The sequence below is a fragment of the Equus przewalskii genome, chromosome 19 (genome assembly GCF_037783145.1).
Source record: "Equus przewalskii isolate Varuska chromosome 19, EquPr2, whole genome shotgun sequence".
Lineage (NCBI taxonomy): Eukaryota > Metazoa > Chordata > Mammalia > Perissodactyla > Equidae > Equus > Equus przewalskii.
In genome coordinates, this window is record NC_091849.1 from 48,230,246 (window position 1) to 48,251,140 (window position 20,895).

A 20,895-nucleotide genomic window follows, 5' to 3' on the forward strand; every position below is an offset into this window, starting at 1 on the left:
TTCACTCATGACATAGTTTATTTATAAATGATGCTGAGAATGTACACGACAACAGGTGTCTGGTTCCACAGCAAGATGGCCAGTTCTGCAGGTAAGTGATGGTCTCCAGTGGTGGCTGTGGCTTTTTCCAGCCTTACAGTAATGTGCTTGGGTTCAGACTTCAGAGCTGTAATAGAGCAAATTGGCTGACTACTTGGATAAGACTGCTATTGTTGATGGACTTTAGTGGATATGACTTATTTAAGAATGCAAATTAGACAAATAACATTTTTTTGACTGTATTATGTGCTCCAATGACTGTGGTATTGAGAGGTATTCAGTTATAGACATTTTATAAAACTGTCTATGCCATCGTTACTCAATCGTTTGCCAGGATCCAGTAGGAAGCCGATTGGAAGTGGTTGGTGAATACAAATGACCACATTGTCTGTAGATTAAATGAATAATAAATCTGGTGTATCTATATCTGTCTATCTATCATTTCTCTCTCTCTTTCTATCTGTCTAAACTACTTACCTACGTGCTTGCCTACCTACATACCTACCTACATACCTATCTATCTCTATGCACATACATATGTATGGATGTGTGTGAGTGTGTGTTTGTGTGTGCACATGTAGATTATTTTCTGCTCATACTGTAGTTCCTTAACTTTTTTAGATCCCCAAGTTGCAATTACTGTCCTTTGGAAGAACTATTAAATTTTGTGTAGAAGAGGTCTTTATTTGGAAAGTTTTGGAATTAATGGTCTAGGCTATAGGAGAATGAGTTTTTCCTTATATGGATTATAAACTCAGTTTAAGAAAATTGGTTGAAAGCTAATTACACAAGCTTGAGGAGTTACAGAATTTCCTTTTCTATCTCCTTGTAAAAGTCTCAGTTGTTAAGGTCAACCTGGAAGGTTTTGTGTGCAAGAAAAGATGAGATAAGGGGAATTACTCGGCTACCAGATCAACCTAATTAAGTTTGTCTCATAGGCTTATTAACACTGTCAGTAGCCAAACATGAACTTATAGGTCACCAGACCTCCCCTACTCCCTGTTCTCATTTCTATGTCTGCTCCTCAGTTTCAGATGCCTCTTCTTTCAAATCTCTATTTACCTTACCCTCTTTCTCCAGCTGCCCCCAATGATTTCAAAGTAAGTGAAGTATTCAAAATTTGTTTGCATTTATGATGCTCATTGTATAACAGAGCTTAATTTCCAATTGTGTATAAATGCCCAGCTAGCTATGTGGCCTCACAACCTCCCTCACATTGTTTAACAAATCAGGTTAATTTAAGAACATTGCACACTATTCATCTGGCAGAATTAGAACCCTGGTAATTTGTACCCTTAAATATATGTTTCAACATGTTACCTTATATGTTTCATGGACATTGCATTGTCTCATAGAAATTTTGTGACAATCAAAAACATTTCTCTATCTTGAAGTATTTCAAAAACCATATGTTAGTGTAAAATATAAACATATGACTATTAATAAAGTTCCTAATATTTTTAGGGAGCCAAGAATTATCTTTTGTAGTGTTGACACTGAATTCTTTGTCCCTTGTTCTCCAGGTATTAGCTATGAAGTCTTCCAGCTTTCATCAGACCTCCCTGTTGCCTGTTTTCATTGTCATACACCTATGCCTTAGCTTCAATACGGCCTCTTTTTAAAATTCCTTGTTTAAGAGAAAAAATGCATAAAACTGAAGGGCCAAATGATGCTAAGGCTTTGTGATGGCAGTGGATCAGATCTCTTGGTCCATGACCTGATGACGATTCTATTTGTTCTATTTCTTTGGTCGCTCTCAACTCCTCCCTCATTTGGGGAAATGGTCCTACCAGTTTGGATACCTTTGAATTGACTGCTGATACTAATATTTTTTTTGTGTGTCCTTTAGCATTCTTCCCTCAATTGATTGAGCACTGATATCCAAAATGATGAAATGTTTCCAAAGAACCACCCTCTATATTGGATATCTCCCACTACTTTTAGATCCTTAGGAGAGAACCTAGTTCCGCAAGTGAGGCTGTGGTAACTAGGAAAGCAACACATACTGTACAGGAGTGGTTTGTATCTCAGTTTTATTTATTACTAATGCTTATACTCACTGTGCTTTATGTTTCAGGAATGCTGATTTTTATTTCAGACTTCTACATACAACAGGTGACATTTAGTTTTGTGCAGAAACCAACTGGTTTTTCAAAATTATGGCACTCACGTCTACATTTGCCTTTCTTGACAAAGCAACTGTAGGTGTCTTTCATGGCACATTTCACTGTTAAAAGGAAACAAAAAAGTACATAAACCATTGAATCATTATATGTGTCTTAGGGACACAAACTTGGTATAAATCAGTTGTTGACATGAAAATTATTACAGCGTCTGCATATGCTAGGCTTCCACCCTTGAGTAGGGATTTAAGAAGTTGCTTCTTTTACTATTTTTCTGGCGGTGACAGTCTTGTGATAGTTTCTGCTTCATTGTCAGTTTTCTCTCCAGGTTTTAGCTGGGCCCACTAGTGACTAAAGGTTAGTTTTCCATGAGAATTTCTAAATAGAAATTATTAGAGCCAGAGTGGCTTGGAACAGACATCATATATTCCTATGGCTACATACCCATAGGACAGTTGCTTCCTCTAATTCAAAAGCAATTAAACACCTAAATATTTCTGGCTTTAGCATTTAAAAATGGGAAAGTCAGTTCACATTGTTTAAATTGCTATCTTGCTTTTATCTTTAGGATTCTCTTTAATGGGAAAATTAAAGAGAACTCTGGCAGCCATTGGGACAAGAAGGATTCTTTGAACACACAGAAAGATCTGAGGTTAGTCAGGGAAGAAAGGGTTGCTGGGAGTACTAGTGATGCGTTCAGGACCAGTCTTAGACAGATGGTGAAGAAGGGTGAACTTGGTCAGCATCTCCCAATGTCTCCTTTTCTCAGAGTCCTGTCCTCTATAAAGTACTCAAGCCGACATTATCACAACTGTACCAACTAATGAACTCATCCATATCTTGGGTAGGAGATTTAATGTTTCACCTCTTCAAGAAATGTTTACATTTTTAAATTTTGGGAGGGTGACTCCCAAAGTAAAAGCATTAAACACAATGGTGAATTATCAGGCATCAACAGATAAGGCATGTGAACAGTGTTTTTCCCTCTTTCCCTAGAATCTTACATATAGGACTCAACTGTGATGGATTTGATGGCGCTGATAACCCAATATATTGATGCCCTCTGATTTAAATGAAGTTATTTTACCATAAAATCTCTCTGTTACTTTGGGCAATAGGCTTTATAGGAAAAAAATTATATTGATTTTTTTTTGCTATATAATTTAGGCCATGTGATATCACTGTTCCACTGGATAAATTAATGATGTCTCCTTATTTGTATTATCTAGAGAGACGTTATTTATCGCCTTTGATGCCAGAGGGAAAAGACAATATCTCACCAGCTTAAAAATGCATCCTCAAATTACTGTCCTTCATGAGGGGTGTGAAGCATGTATGTCGACTTAATTGGAATTTACAAATAATAGAAGATGACAGCTGTCAAGCACCAGTATGAGAAAAAGAATAGCATTATTTAAGTGGGAATTCTAAATTAGGATTTTCCCACTAGTAACAAAAACAACAAATAACTTCTCTCTAGATAACAGCTATTGCATCATATAAAAATTCATATTTATGCACAAGAAGGAATAGAAAAGTTTTCAACCTTTAGATGAAACCATACACACGCAACTCTCTTAGGTTTCTGAAGATACTGAAAATGTCATGAAGGTTTTCACATATCTTTTTTCAAAAGCAAGTGACACAAGGGACACATGTAAATCATGATAATAAAACTGGAGGTACTACTTTATTAGACAAATATGGTCATCCTATATACTAGTCCTCTCTATTTTAAGAAAACCCTTCTTTGGGGTTAATAGAAACAAAACTTGTTTTTGATTCAATTTGTCCTGAGTTTAGAAAGATTTAATATAAAAATAATCCTTTTAGTTTTCATTTGAAAAAAATTTATTTTAATTATAGAAGAATTCAAACATTTGAATCTTTTATCCAAAATACTGAAGTGTTTCAGTTGAAAAATTTACTCAAAGCTAAACTTACTTGCTAGAGCACTTGGTTTTATCTGTGCTGCTAAGGGATGGAGTTGGAGTTCAAATAGTAAACTATTGAAGTTCTAGGGCTCTCCTAAATCAGGAGTTTCCAGAGTTTTTTGTTTGTTTGTTTCATTTGTTTATTTTTGTTTTTAAAGTGAGTTGAGTTATTTTCTTGGAGTGTGCGTTTTTACAGTGCTCTTGCATGCACAAGAAAAATACTTTTCTTGTCTCAAGTAGCCTGTAACGTGTCAAAACAGTTCTTTCAATGATCTCCATCAAGACACATATGTCTCTTTGGCTGGTAATCCAACCTAAGATGAGTAGGGTGGTTTACAAAGGAGGGCACACAACCCAAACTCATGAAATCCAACAGGGTACATGTTGCCTCCATTGTTCCTACAATAGTTGTCAAAGAAGGGTTCCTTCCTCCAAAATGAGGCACAAGAGGTTACTTCCTTTCTAAGATGTTTCAATACAATGGAAAAGCAATTATAATATTTAAGAAGAATCTAATAAATACCATAGTCTGTATTGGGCATTTTGCATATTTACATATCATTAATCATCATGGTAATACTATAAGGTAGACTTAATTACTGTACTTAATTCACAGATATGGAAATTGATGCTGAAGTTTAAATAACCTGTTAAATTTGTATGACCAATAGGTGCCAGAAACCAAATCTGAATCCAGGTATCGGTAATTCCAAAGGCCGTGTTCATTTCATTAACTTGGTTGCTATGCAACTGGACCTGAGGTAAGAGAGCCATTAAAATGTTTTACACTCTAAATCAGTTAAAAACACCAAATTTTTCAGAACGAGGAGTCTCAAAGTAAACTATGCAACATAACATAGTCAAATCTATCATTCAGCATAAGTTAGTGGAAAACCCACTGTTACTATGCTACACACAGTGCCCATTATTTCTCAAGGATCCAGATGATTATACTTTAATATCATATCTGACTTGTCTTTCTGGACAGTCAGCCCATACTGAGAACAAAGCCTTTGATCGAGTCCTTAAATTGTCTCCCACAATGATATGACTCACCAGGAGCCTTACTTTTTAGTAAGATCACAAGTCTTTTCTTTGTGATTCACTCCTGGGGCCATCACAAACCACTCTCTTGGCAATTCAGTCATTCCTTTATCTCCAGTTGACATCAACCAAGACTTCTGTCTCCAAAAAGATATTTCACCCACTCAATTAACATTTCCATTTTACCTGGTGACAGTGGGGCCAGAAAGAAAAATAAAACAAAGAGAAAGACAGGAATCTTCATGATTGAAGAAAGTCAGTCAAACCAGTAGCTCTGGAGTCTTTCAGTGAGAGGAAGGTAGAAAGTGCATCTTCTTATATTTCTCTCCCTGCAGTGATATGAATTTAGTCATTCATGTTTATCAAAAGCTAACAGTCTTGTTTAGCAGTGCCTGGGGCAAAAGTGCTGGACACTGCTTTTCTTTTATCTTGGGAATATAAAGGGCTTATGACATCCCCAGCAGATTATTATGATTTTTAATAAGTAGTTGTCTAAAGAATTTCATATCACTGGGAATTTCTTGCAGAAATGAGAAGTATAAAAATGAGAATTTAATCTTTTCTTTTTCTGTTTCTTAAAAAACTGTGCAAATTAAACTACATACTAAATTCAAAAAGCAGAAATTCTTGTCTCCTAATTTACTACTTTGCCACTAGACCACCTTTCCCCTGTTATCTACGGTCATTATTAAAACCCTCTTCATCATTACTGCATAAATAATTCTTTGCTGTCTCTCATATGCAATGTAGATCTCAGAGACACAATAGGTATAAGAGAATTTTGCAATGAATACATACACTCACACATACATACATAGGCAAATAATAATGTGTATAATGCAATATTTACAAGATGCCAAATGATGGCACCGTCAATAAATAACAAGTCATTTTAGTAAGAGAATAAATTATTTGGATGGTTCTGCAAGAAGATATTTTAATTACGGTTATATTAAGGGGATGTTTAATAAAGATCCAAGTCAAATTTTACTTTGCTTTGGGTATTCATTTTTTAAGATCTAGAAGTAACAGGATTATTGGAAATGGTGGTTACCATGGTCCATTAAAGAGAAGTAATAATGAAATGTCCAATTGAAAGGCATTAGGTTTCTCTGGTCTTAGAGGGCAAGGGAAATTTCTCTATTAAAGATAGAAATGTAATAAATGTTATTGTGCTTAATTGCTGAACCAAGAAACCTGGAACACTGCAAGATTCTTCATTGGTTATTATATAGGAAACTATTGAATTCCTGAGACCAGTCTCTTTCTGCAACAAATTTGCAACAATGGAATTGGGTCCTCTGGACTATTCTTACTCTTAGGGGAGGTTCAAAGACTTGGTAATTATTCAAAGTGAAGGTAGGTATTTTCAGATTCGATGTTACCCTCAGTCCAAAGGGTGCTATTACAGCTTTGATGCTCATCCGAGCCTGGTGTTTTTAGGATGTATTTCTCATTCCCAGTGCAATGATTATTGCAAAGGCTGCCTACGCTGCTCTTGATTAAAGAAACATAAAAGAGGAAACTATCATGAAAACAACAAAACCCCTGTCCTTTTTGACATATCCCCCCTACTGTAGGCTCCTTTCATGGAAAATATCCTCTCATGTATCTAGGAAGTGTTGTCTAGGCGTTATGGTACCTGAATTCTTTTCCAGATGCTACTGACTTGCTGAGAAACATCTTGGTTAGTTCATCTATCTGGGCTTCATTTCCCTTATTACTGCCTAATAAGAGCTAACTTTTGTTCATCATTTACTATGTAGGCACTGTTTTGAACATGTTATATGCATTAACTCATTTAATTCTTACAACATCCTATAAGGTAGGTAAAATTATTACAGTATTTCTAACTTCTGGATGTGGAAACTGAGACATAAAGAGATCAGTTTGGTACAGTTAATAAATGTTAGTGAGGCGAATTGAACCCAGGATGTTGAATACCAGAGTCCCATCTCTTGACCACCTTATGCATTGTGTAATGAAGGGTGTGATTAAATTATCTTGAAATCTCCCCAGTGAAAACATTCTTTTGCCTTGATTTCTTTCATTACTTATGACCTCAGACATAGATAAAAATGTAAATGCAAAACACTAGAAACTTCTATGTAATGTTATTATTATGAAATCACTCAGATAGCTAATCCTCCAATATGGTTTTCAAAAATAATTTTGTAATTTCTAGAATGAATTTGTTGAGCTCATTGAATATTCTAAGTAATCTATCACACAGTACTTAAGCTGGTAAGGTAAATCACTGCATTTATCTAATTATTTAACTATCAGTCTGTCCAATGTACTGAAAAAGTACAATAACAAAGTCTCTTTGTTCTTCAAAAGAAGAAATTTCTTTAAGAACTCAAGAAAGTGAGACACTGTGATACCAGAGTTGTAACATTGGTTTCTGGTAGTAGATCAGATGGGTTCAAGGGCATCTTCTAAAGATAAAGTATCCTAAAAACAGCACAAAGGAGAATGTACTTTATCAGGTATAATATCCCGCAAAGTTATAGCAATAAAAATAAGATGATATTTCCTAAAAATATTGATAAATTGATCAACAGTCCCACATATATATCAAGAAGTTTAATTTTTCATGAGTATAACATGTCAAATCAATATAGGAAGTATGGTATATTCACAAATGATGTTGGGATAAGCAAAGTATCAGAAGAAAAATGTGTAAAAACCCATGTCTCCTAATATACACTAAATTAATCCCAGATGAATTGAATTATATACTTCAAAGGAAAAATAATCAAATCTGAAATATATTTATGTCTGTGTTATGTATATTTATACATATATGTGTATGTAAAATCTATCAAAAATATATGGAAATTTTTTATAATCACAAGGAGGGCCTTTCCAAGTAAGAAAGGTTTAGAAATTATACAAAATATAATATGATTTAACTAGACACAAATTTATAATTTTTTTTATCAATGAAAAACAAGCAAAGTTTGGAGGTCAGCCCTGTGGCCAAGTGGTTAATATTCCGCCTGCTCTGCTTCCATGGCCTGGGGTTCATGGGTTGGGATCCCGGGCACAGACTTACTCCACTCATCAGCCATGCTGTGGAGGCATCCCACATACAAAGTAGAGGAAGATTGGCACAGATGTTAGCTCAGAGTGAACCTTCCTCAAGCAAAAAAAAAAAAAAAAAAAAAAAAAGACAAGCCAAGTTTGAATGAAATATTTGCAACCTATAATAGCTGAAGGGATGATATAAATATATACATAAAGAACAAGTGCAAAATTATTTTAAAAATACAAACAATCCTGAAGAAAATTAGGAGTTGGTTGTGAAAAAACAAGTCACAGGAGAGTAGATAAACTTATCCAAAATATTTAACTCACTGGGAATTACGAAAATATAAATGAATGCAATTATGAATTTTTTCATAATCACATGATGCATTTTTCTGTTCTTTAAAGAGCAATCATGAGTTGTGGGCCCATTGTTGGAAAACAAGCAGGACAGCCTGGCTGTGTACAACCAGTAAAAGTTCATATATACGTTGACTCAGGAATTCCAAAACTTCACATTTCTTCTGCAGATAATGTGCATAAAACTGTGCATGAAATTGTATGTACGCAGATGTCCAGTGCAACATAATGAAAAATTGAAGAATTGAAATGAGCGTAACTAGAGGAGTGGTTTAAAATAAGCTTATGATGGCTTCACGCCATGATGAACTGTGTAGCCATTAAAAACAAAATGAATGTGTGTAGAGAGAGAAAATCATTTGTAGTATCTTCAGTAGTTTGTGAACTTGTGTATTTCAAAGTAAATTGAGGCCTTTCCTAAATTTATATGAATATCTTTATATTCCCAACATGTTTACCACATAGACCAGCGAATATTTTGACTACCTCTTGGCTACTTTTCTGTTTCCCACCTTTCTACCTACATGTTTACCTTCTGTGCAGCTCAAAAATGATGTGGAAAAATAAAAGAGTAGGTTTTAAAAAGGTGCTCCTTGCTTTTCTTACTTTCAGATATCAGATGCTTCCCTGCAAGTAGTAATTATACAAAATGTAAAGAAAGAATAAAGGAATTGCTAATTGGGAATTGAAATACCCAGATGGAGTGAAGACAGGTATAAGCACAGCAGATGACGTGCCTTCTGTCACATTTCAATGTGCTAGAATGTAGTACCACAGTGATATTCTGTTAAGGAAAGACGTTGTCCTGGACCCTGCTGTACAGGGTACTCCCTTACCACCTCTGTACTTTGGAGTACCTTCCTAGAATTTTTCTGAGTCCCTTGGACCATTCAAGGCCATTCAGATGGCGGAGCCATCTGAGTGAGGCGCCCTATGCCCTGGTTGGACCTGAGTAGTCCCTGGTGCTGTTTTTTCCAGGCAGTCTCTTGACTCTCCAGGCTCCCCTACAATACCTAGTGTTGACCAGATGTTTTAGGGAGCTCTGGGGTTTCATGTCTAAAGGTCATCCTAGGGACCCTACAGTGAGGGCATCTTTGAGCAGGAGGTCTGGAAGGTGGATTGATCCTGCTGGTTGGCATGATATCTCTTTTGTGGGATTAGGAGAGATTGGGCTTCCAGAATGGTGTTCACGCCCTAATATTGGGCAATTCTCATTCAAAGGGGACAGTGAAGAAATTCAGAGCTTAGGGCTACCAATGGTTCTCCGAAACCCCTGGAACTGAGCTGCATGCTTGGGCTTATGGGGTAGGGGATTCTTTCCCTTCTGTATTTCCATATCAATACCATCTCCAGAGTACAGCACCCAAGGGCAGCAGGAATGGAGATAGATTTTTCTTTACTTTATGCACCACCACCCTACCCTTCTCATCTATCAGCTGGTACTCAGGGTGGTCACTCTACTCTCTACCTTCCTTCACAGGAGTACCAATTATCAGGTGGTCTTGAGGATGAGTAAGCCTATCTTCCGAGAATTTTCAAGATGATTGTTCCTTATTTTGAAATGCTAATGGGACCTTTGGCTCTCTTGCTTCTAATGGATGTGGTGATATTGTACTCTCCCTGGTTGGTGTTAAGCTCTGCTGAAGGAGAGAGAACAGTTCTTGCTCTATGGGACCATTCTTCTTGTTCCAACCACAGGCTCTTCTATCCTCCATCCTCCAGTGGTGTGACAGTGAGGCATGGAAGACAGAGGAATGGTCAACATCAAAATAGATCTCATTCTAGGAATGCAGTGATTGAGACCTAAAGCACTCAAAAAATGGTTAGAAGAGGTGTTGTACAACCTATATGCTATAAAATTCCTAACTGTAAATTTAACATAACCAGAAAGTGAATTTTCCTTCACATTTTCCCTCATATTCTGGGGAAGGCCTGCACGTGCGGCAATCACCAAAAACACAGTAATATTTGAGAGAGTCATCAGAAACCAGTATTTAATGGCTGGTTGATGGGTGATGCAGCATCATGAGAAGACATATTAATTTTAATAAAAATAGGCTTTCAAGAATCATGGCATTATGATTAATAACAGCATTCCTGCCTTGTATATTTGTGTGGGAGACATGAAATTCATGAAGAACAGTCTTTTGACAATAAAGGACATGAAGAGATGTTGCCTGAACAATATGAATAATCTTCACATGCACCGATTGGGCAATAAACCAACATATAACACTTCTTCTCATTATTATAAATCTTCATTGATACAGAACTATACTTCACATGGACAGATGGATTTTGTGTTGCATTTCCAAATCAAATGATTTGTATAAACAGGTACCCTGTTTATTTTCAGAAATATTTTCCTCAGCTCCTGCACACCCCAGGGGCAGCGCTGCTAGAATATTACTTCTGCACTTGAGTTGCTTCTCCTCAAATTAGATGCCAAGAGTTACCACAAAGGAAAAAATCATTTCCAAGAACTAACATCAAATGTATGCATTATTTCTTTCAAAATTCTAGCCTCCTTAATTGAGTTGGAGATCACACTCCCTCATTTTCTTTTCATTTCCTTAATGATTTTGAGCAATATTAGAAATTTTCATTTCTTGAACATTTTGTTGGACTCAGCAGTAAAGCTGTCTAGTCATGGGGTTTCTTTTTGAGAAGAATTTTAACTATGATTCAATTTATTTAATGCTTATGAGAGTACTCATTTTAATTATTTTCATCTCTTCCCTCAGTTTGATGTTGTATTTTAAAATAAATATGTCAATTGTATAAATTGTCAAATCTATTGCCATGTGGTTACTTATAATATCTTATTTTTAATATCTGTAGAACCAGTATTAATACTACTTTTATATTTTTGTGGTGGACTATCATTTGTGTCTTTTATTCTTTTTTCATGATTTACCAGGTTTGCCAATTTTATTAGATTTCTCTAATAAAGATAATAGATATAATAAATAAATAAATAATGGATATAGATAATAGATAATAGGTAATAGATATAATAAATACATAAATAAAGATAAAGAATTATCTTGTAGCTTTAGATAACAGATAGATAACAGATATAATAAATAAATAAGGATACTAATCTTTTAGCTTTGTTAATCTTTTTTCTTGTGATTTTTTTCTATTTCTTTAATTTCTGTTCTTATCTTTTTTTTCTGAGGAAGATTCTTGCTGAGCTAACATCAGTGCCAATCTTCCTCTATTTTGTATGTGGGTTGCTGCCACAGCAGGGCCACTGATGAATGGTGTAGGTCTATGGCTGGGAACCGAACCTGGGATGCCAAAGGGAGAGCACCGAACTTAACCACTAGGCAATGGGGCAGGCCCCTCTGTTGTTATCTTTCTAATACCCATGAGATTCTTCTCTAACTATATATCCCATTACTGTCAGTTGTTTTAATTTTATTTCGTTTACTTTGCCTCTTAGATGTTACTATTATTAATTATGTAATCAATTAGTATTTAGATTTATGTGCATATACCATTTTCTTTGGTGTTATGATCTCTTTGAAGAGTTCATCTTTGCTAGTCCTAAGGAGTGTGTGCTTATTTAAATAAATATATATGTATACATAATTTCTGTACACACGTATATGCAGTAACTATGTTCTATAAAGTCTCTGGAAACACTGAAATAACAAATACTGAACCTTTGCTCCAATGAGAAATATAGAATTATGTTCCTATGAGCCTCTAGTTATATTTTCACCAACCAAAATGTATTATTTTCTTTGTTTGCCAATGTTCTTATAAAACAAGCCAGTCTCATCAATGTTGAAAACCTGCTCTTCCACATAACACTTTTCTTGTATAACATTTAGTAGGTATTTGAAAAATTTTTCTGTGGCTTCCTGATACGCAGAACCCGCTTGCCTGCAAGTTTACCATTTTTGTAAACATTGTAGGAGGACAGAATTAGAAAGGGCTCAGGAATCAAAGACAGATTGTAATTTCCAAAGGTGGCCACACTATGTATGGATCCTATCTCACATGATCTTCTGACTATGTGACTGGCATCCCTCCTATTAAGTGTTGGAGTCTATCTGGTATTCCTCAGATTTTTGCTGGGAGTTTTTAAATATCTTAACCAGTGTAGTACAGTCAATGTAGTGCTGTGTGACTTCCAAGTTTAGTTCGTAAAGAATATGGACTCTGCCTGGCTTTCTGTCCTTCATGATGTTCACCTTTGGAACTCAGCCACCGCATTGTGAGAAAGGATAAGTCAATGGGAGAGGCTCCTGGGAAGAGGAACTAAGATCCTCTTCCAATAGCTAGTACCGACTTGCCAGCACTCAAGTCATCTTGTCCGTTTTCCAGACCTACTCAAGCCTTCAGATGAATGCAGTTCAAACAAATATGCGCTGCAATTTCAGACAGTCCCTGAGCTGGAATCTCTCAGCCAAGCAGCTTTTGAATTCCTGACCTACAGAAACCATGAAAAATAATTGGTAATTATTTGTTTTTAAGCCACTAAGGTTGGAGTGACGTGTAATGTGGTATTAGATAAATAGTAAAACGATTCTGCTCATTTTACTATATTCTCCAAAATTCTTTTATACATTTTGAATTTAGATTGAAAGCATCATTTCCTAGTAGAATTTTCTAGAAGGAAGCTACAAAAAGCTCTCCATGATCTTTTTGTACAGTAAAAGACAGTAGCTTTTGGGGATTTTTATAAGCTGAGCTGAAGAAAGCACAGAGGATCAAGGACTAAAACTTCAGGAACATCCATAGATAGAGTGCTGGATTATGAGTAAAAATTTGCAGTGTTCATAGAGGAAAAAAAAGGTCAAAATATAGCAAGAGACAATTCACACAAACCAATAAAAGAAATTTTTAAGTAATAAAGAAAACTTATTTAAGTTCATTTGTCAAATGAACTAAATTTAACATGAAAATAATGGCATATAAAAGGTAACTGAATTTATAAAAATCTTTTTCTAAATACTTTGAGGAAATCTTATCACTATAAGGCGAGAGTAATAGCTATGTTGCATGACATTAAAGGAATGTGGTTAGATTGGTACAATGAGAATGTAGGGGAAGGAATTGGAGGTTTTAGTAATAAGAGAATTTTCAGTATAAATAAGATAAATAAAATGTTATAAAACTGGAAAGTTTTTTGTGTTGAGTCCATTGAACGAGGAACACAGATTCACATTTAAAGAAAAGTATAGAGAAAAGGAAACTCACACGATTAAACAACAGGTACGTGTCAGACAATCTGCAGAGGGTCTTTTTGTGCATTACTCCATTTACAACTCCCCTCCCTACAGAACTCTACAGAGAATATAGTTTTTCATATTTTTACAGCTTACAAAGCTGACATTTTTGGATACTAAATAACTTATACAATTTAGCGCAACTCTTGAGCGGCAAACCAAAGTCTCTATGATTTCAAAGCCATTTGTGTCTTCTTTCTGTTACAACACTATGAAGATGCCATTGAGAAAAATCAAAAGGGCTATCACTCTAAAACATGCTTAGTGTTCGGCAAATATGTTGAACGAATGAAATGAGTGAATGAATGAAAGAAATCTAGCAAGTTCAGCAGAAGTCAACAAGAGAGGAGATTGAGAACTACACTGCCCACAGAGTAACCACTTGGCACAATGAGGCTATGGGGCACTTAAAATGTGGCTAGTCCCACCTCAAGTGTGCTATGAGTTTAAGATGCACACTGGATTTTGAAGGCCTAATACAAAAAAAGAATGTTTCAGGTTCTTTTTTAACTTTTTCCAGTGTTGCTACTAGAACATTTAAAGTCACGTATGTGGCTTGCACGTGTGGCTCACGTCATATTTCTATTGCGCAGCACGGATTTAGAATATAGAGGTGTAACAGTGATATTGGAACATGGAAGAAACCTCCTTTTAATACAGGGAAGAATTGATGAGACATCAAGAAGATAAAAGGTGTGAAAGCATAGAACTGGATGTCTAGATTTCCAAGATTTATAGTAGTATGAATATATTCAGCCAATATTGCTTCACCACCAACTTCATATTTGTTCCCGGCTTTCTTGAGATATATTTGAAAAATAACATTGTGTAAGTCTAGGATATAAAATATAATGATTGGATACACATATGTACTGTGAAATGATTAACACAATAGGATTAGTTAAGACCTCCATCACCTCACATAATTATTCTTTTTTTCTTTTTGGTGGTGAGAACATTTAAGACCCACTGTCTTAGCAACTTTCAAGTATGTAATATAGAATTGTTAACTATAGTCACCATCTTGTACATAGATCTCCAGAACTTATTCATCTTACAACTGAGGGTTTGTACATTTTGACCAACATCTCCCCCATTTCCCTCAAACCCTAGCCCCCTCGCAACCATCATTCTACTCTCTGTTTCTAGTAGTTCAGCTTTTTTAGATTCCACATTTAAGTGAGATCATACAGCATTTTTCCTTCTCTATCTGACTTACTTCACTTAGCATCATGCCCTCAAGTTCCATCCATTTTGCTGCAAATTTCAGGATTTCCTTCTTTCCATAGCTAGTATTCCATTGTGTATATATATATCGTGGGCAATCTTTCATGGTTTCCTATTGCCCTTTAGGGAAAACCTATGTCCCCTCCTGTGGTTCCCAAGTCCTCCTGGTCTGGCCCCTAAGCTACCTCCAGGTGCTCATTTTACTCCAGCATTGCTGTAGTTTTCAGATTCTTGTGCACTTCCTTGCCTCTGTAGCATAGAATGTGTCTTTCCCCTCTCTCTGGTGCTTTCTCTTGGGCAGCCGTAATATTGTGCTAACTCCTTCTCATCTTTCAGGTCTCTCTTCCTCCCAGAGACCCTCTATGTCCCCACCCTATCCCCTGCTCAGATAGGGATCCCATCATGTACCAACTTGCTCCAACCATCATGCCCCCTGGTTTCTCAGTTCCTAGCCCTCATACTCCTGCTGCATATAAGTAGCTGCTACCTCCACTCTCTGCTAGGCCCTGAGGCCCAGGCTGGATCTTCAGTCCCCAGAAGGGGGTCCGATAAAAAAAGAAAAAAATATATGTAATATAATGTATACATATAACATGTCTTCCTGATTCGTTTGTCCATAGATGGACATGTGGGTTGTTTCCATGTCTTGGCTACTGCGAATAATGCTGCAATGAACCTGAGAGTCTTTGAGATTTTGTTTTCATTTCCTTTGGATAAATACCCTGAAGTGGGATTGCTGGATCATATGGCAGTTCTCTTTTTAAGTTTCTGAGGAAGCTCCGTACTGCTTTCTATAGAGTCTGTATCAATTTCCCTTCTCATCAGTAGTGCACAAGGGTTCTCTTTTCTTTACATCATCACAGCAATTATCTCTTGTCTATTTGATAATAGCCATTCCAACAGGTGATATTTCATTGTGCTTTTGATTTGTGTTTCCCTGATCATTAGAGATGTCGAGCCTCTTTTCATGTACCTGTTGTGCATTTGTATGTCTTCCTACGTAAAAGATCTCTTTAGTGCTTCAGCTCATTTTTTAATCAGTTGTTTGTTTTTTTGCTGTTGAGTTGTATAAGTTCCTCATGTATTTTGGACATTAACCCTTTATCATATAGATGATTTGTAAATATTTTCTCTCATTCCATAGGTCGCCTTTTCATTTTGTTGATCTCCGCTAGATCTTTTTTATTGTTTAAAAAGTGTTCTAAAATTTCCGATTATAAATACTCAAAAAAAATCTTTCTTGGTGCCATTTTGACCTCTAGCTACCACATCATTTCCTCTGTTCCATTTATTGCCAAACTTTTTAAAGTAATTTTCTATATTTTCTCTTAAATTTCCATCCTTTCATTCTCTCTTGAACCAGGCTTTTGCCTCTTCCATTTTTCTGCTCTAGTAACAGTTTTCAAAGAGTTTCACATGCTAAATAATTGGGTATTCCTTTGTGTTTGTTTTACTTGGCTTATTAGCAATAGTTGATACATGCTTTTCAGTGAGGTTTCAGGATACCACATTATCTAGTTGTCTCCTGATTTTCTGGTCACTTCTTATTGGTCTCTCATACTGATTTCTCATCTCATCAATCTTTGAATTTTGGCATCTCCAGGAATATAAGGACTAATCCTAAAAGTCTTATCCAAATTCATTCCCAAGGAAATCTCATTCAATCTCATGGCTTTAAGTGCCTCTAGAAGTTGATGAATCTAAGTTTTTCTATCTCCATCCTGAACCCTTACTCTTGAACTTTAGACAAATATTCAACTGCCTTTTGGAACTTTCCAATTAAATGTCTAACCTAACATGCCCAAACTGAGCTTCTGACATGCAGAGTCTCACCAAACTTGCACCTCCCACAGTTTTCCCAACTTATTTAATGGGAAACTCTATTTTTACAATTATCCAAACAAAGAACCTTAGATCATCCCTGGCTAGCAAGGATGCAAGTAGCATCCTCACTTTCTGTCCCCAGCAATTCTTTTAGCTCTATCTTCAAAATGTGTGAAGAATTTGATTATTTCTCATCATACCAACTCTCACCACTATGAAGAGGAAGACTTCTAGGAGTATCAGAATGACAGAAATTAAGAGAAGAAAGAGAATTTTAACGTGTTGCTGTGAACTGCATATAAGGACCACCTTAAATATTTGGGAGATATATGGATAAAAATTTAAATTACCACTTGGAGGACTGAATAATATAGATCATAGCTTTATTTGTATTTATTTAATGATAATATATTATCATTATTATTTATAGATGAGCAAACTGAGAGCTAGTTTAGTAACTTGTCCAAGATTACGAGTCAATAGTAAATCCTTTAGGATTAAAACCAGAAATGCCTTCTTCTAGAAATCTCAGAGTTTTCCAGTTCAGCACTAAAATGAAACTTAAAACCATAAAATTTCAAATAAAATATTGTTTGCCTAAGACAAACAAGGAATAAGTTTGAATGTTTAATATAAATCTTTCATTATTTTCCAATGTTTATTGATTAATATTTACTGTGGTTACAAGCCTGATGTGAGCTTGAGTAGAGACAAAGGAAAAGGATATAATGCTTTCTAAACCAACATAATTTACTTGAAATCTAACTGTGGATCTTAGAGAGAAGAATCTATAGGAGCCAGAGCACAATGGAATATAGTATAATGAGCAAGTACATGATGCTGCTGATACCTCAGTTAGAGCCATAGGACCATATTTTGTACATCATTCTTTGTCCCTAATTAACATACTGAATTGGAATATTAAGAAATGGGGATTCTGGACCTGGATCTGTCACTGACTATAGGCATGGGCAAAAACTGAATCTCCCTTCCTTCATTTTCCCAGTCCTGGTCAATTTCTTTTCCCCACTCCAGCAGTTTTTTTTTCTTAACATTGGTGGCTTTCTTGGAAATGAGCCCTATCTGATCAATTTCAAGAGTTCATAGGAGTAGATTGCCCCAGCCCTTTCAGATATTGCCAGTTATCACTTCACTTAGTCACTGTTGGATTGGAAAATCCTTCCCAATTACAGCTGCTGTAATCAAATTGTCATACTATCCTTCCCAGTGAATGCTGTTTGTGGAATGGGGCTCTTCTATTCTCAGATGCATCAGAAGGCCATGTTTTTTTCATTTGCTTTCTCCCACATAGATGGAGATTTCACAAACGCCTTTAAGATATTGGCGTTTTTTCCTCCGTATCTCCGTTTATATAATAAGATATGTGGAGATATCTTATCACCTATTTTGTTGTAAATTTTTCTATGAGTTTTGGTTTTACTATGTAGTAGCTCTATTTTAAACAACTACGTTGCCGTGATCATCCTCCAAAATCGCTTTCCTCAGAGTTTTATCGTAGATCTTGAATTATTTTGCCATATTTCTTATCGCATTCAACTTTTCAAACTGTTCTTCAACACTGGAGCTTTTTATGCACTTCTGTCTTTTCTTCTCAAATCCTTGAATTTCATTCTCCTGTCTGATTCTTGATCCTACAGAAGTATAGACTTTGGCTATCTTCCTTGCCTCTAGACTTTTGGGCCAGCAAGTATCTCCATGCTCTACTGCAGCTATGCATTCATCTTGCACTTAGGTTTCCTATCTCTTAATGTCAGTAACATAATGATGTTTAGACAATTGATAAGCCTATGGATATTAATTTTCATGAATCAAATTTCTAATAAGGTCATGGTTGAGTTGGGAAATGTTCAATTGTGTAAGTGTAGATGAACCACAACAGATCAAAAGTGGTCCTAAATTGAAGCAAACTTGGTATCCATATGATGGGAAATTAGCACCAGGTATGCCTCTATCCAAATCTCTAGCTTAGAGAAAATAAGAAAGGCCCTACCTCATTCCATTAAATATATAATTGACATCTACAAAGGAAGATATTGATATTGGCTTATGTGTTTATCACGAAGTTTCTAACTATATTCTTACTCCTCTCTGCACTGATGCAAAGACGACTCCTTTGGTCAGAGGTAAGTCTTCCTTTTCAAGATTAATCTTCAGTAAACCTCTCAGCGCAGCAGATCTTACTTGGTGAGAAACATATATCAATTTGCTTTTCCTCTTTAAGACACTGACTCCGGCAGAAACCGAAAGATTTTGAGCACCGACCAGGATCCACCAAGGTAGCTGTGGCTGTGGTAAAAGACGAGTAACTGAAATTACTGATCTCTTATTTAATAACATACTACTTCTGATTACAAAAGATACTGTGTGTACATTGTACAAATTTGGAAAATACCAAAAAAAAAGAAGACATTAAAAATATTACGTATCCCTATATTTATACGTAAGATTGAAACTTGTTTTTAATTAATATATGATTAGTTTTTTGGCCATATGTTACTCTCCTCAACAAGATTCAAGATGTTTTTAGAACTATATAATATTCCCTTGGAATGATACATGACAATTTTTTCCATCTTTCAACTAGGCCATATTTAAAATTTTTATGTTTTAGGATTATGATAAGCAAGTTTGTAGTACATATTTTAATATTTACACGACATATATTTAGGATACTTATGAAAGAGTTAGATTCTAGGGTTCTTAACTTATATACTGCCACCAACAATGTATGTAAATTTTGCCCCAAAATAAAATGGCATCCATTGCAATTTTAATTTTTTATGCCTTTGGTAATTTGTTGTAAATAGTTTTTCCTTCTTTTTCTTTATTTAATTGTTCATATACTTTGCTTATTATGTTGTTGGTATTTTTTGTTAGTGAATTCAGAAGAGCTCTTTTTATTTTTTAAGAATTCTATTTTTTGGAGCACTTTTAGGTTTATAATGAAATTGAGAGAAAGGTACAGAGGCTTGCCTTATACCCTCTGCCCCCATACATGCATGTTGATCACCATTATCAACATCATTCACCAGAATGAAACAATTTTTACCCAAGATAAACCTACCTTGACACGTGATAATCACCCAAAGACCATAGTTTACATTAGGGCTCACTCTTGGTGTTGTACAGTCTATGGGTTTGGGCAAATATATAATGACAAATATATACAATGGGCAAATATATCATTATAATATCATACAGAGTATTTTCACTGCCCTAAAAATTTTCTGGGTTCTGCCTATTCATCTCTCCCCATGTCCTTCTGGTAACCATTGACTTTTTTTTTTTTTATCATAGTCATAGTTTTACCTTTTCTTGTCATAGTTGGAATCATACAATCCATAGCCTTTTCAGATTGCCTTCTTTCACTTAGAAATACGCATTTAAGGTTCCCACGTCTTTTCGTGGATTGACAGCTGATTTCTTTTTAACATTGAATAATATTCCATCGTCTAAATGTACCACAGTTTATCCATTCACCTACTGAAGGACATCTTGGATGCTTTCAAGTTTTGGAAATTATGAATAAAGCTGCTGTAAACATTCATGAGCAGGTTTTTGTGTGGACATAACTTTTCAACTCTTTTGGGTAAACACCAAGGAGCACAATTTTTGGATCTTAAGGCAGCAGTATGTTTAGTTTTGTAAGAAACTACCAAACTGTCTTCTAAAGTGGCTTTACCATTTTGCATTTCCACCAGCAATGTATGAGAGTTCCTATTGCTCTGTATCCTCACTAGAGTTTGGCGTTGTCAATATTCTGGATGTTGGACATTCTAATAGATGTGAAGTTGTCTTAATTTGCATGTAAATCTCTGTGGCTATTTTAGTACTCATTAAATTTAAACACCATCAATCTTATCCCCTCACTTGCCATCCCCTGGTAACCACCATGTTACTATCTTTTTTTATACAGGTTTGAATTTTTTTAGTCCAACCACTATAAAGAACAATATGGAGGTTTCTCAGAAAATTAAAAATGGATCTACGATACAATCCAGCAACTCTACTTCTGGTGTCTGTTTGCTAATTTTTTAATATCTGCTAATG

General features: G+C 35.5%; 1 protein-coding gene across 2 annotated transcripts in view; it reads right to left on the reverse strand.

The window, feature by feature from the left end:
* Positions 1-20,895, reverse strand: part of DEFB114 (defensin beta 114) — a 27,492-nt gene continuing 6,597 nt past the window's right edge. The window contains exons 2-3 of one of the 2 annotated variants that reach the window (XR_011529790.1): positions 2,100-2,266; positions 1-166 (exon numbers count right to left, since the gene is read on the reverse strand). Coding sequence is in view for 1 of the 2 variants with exons in the window: in XM_070584771.1 (XP_070440872.1) it covers positions 18,989-19,131 (143 nt within the window). In the remaining variant the exon portion in view is untranslated. Of the gene's footprint in view, positions 167-2,099; positions 2,267-9,943; positions 19,132-20,895 lie in introns of those variants that run through there. The other variant, XM_070584771.1, reaches the window with a different exon arrangement.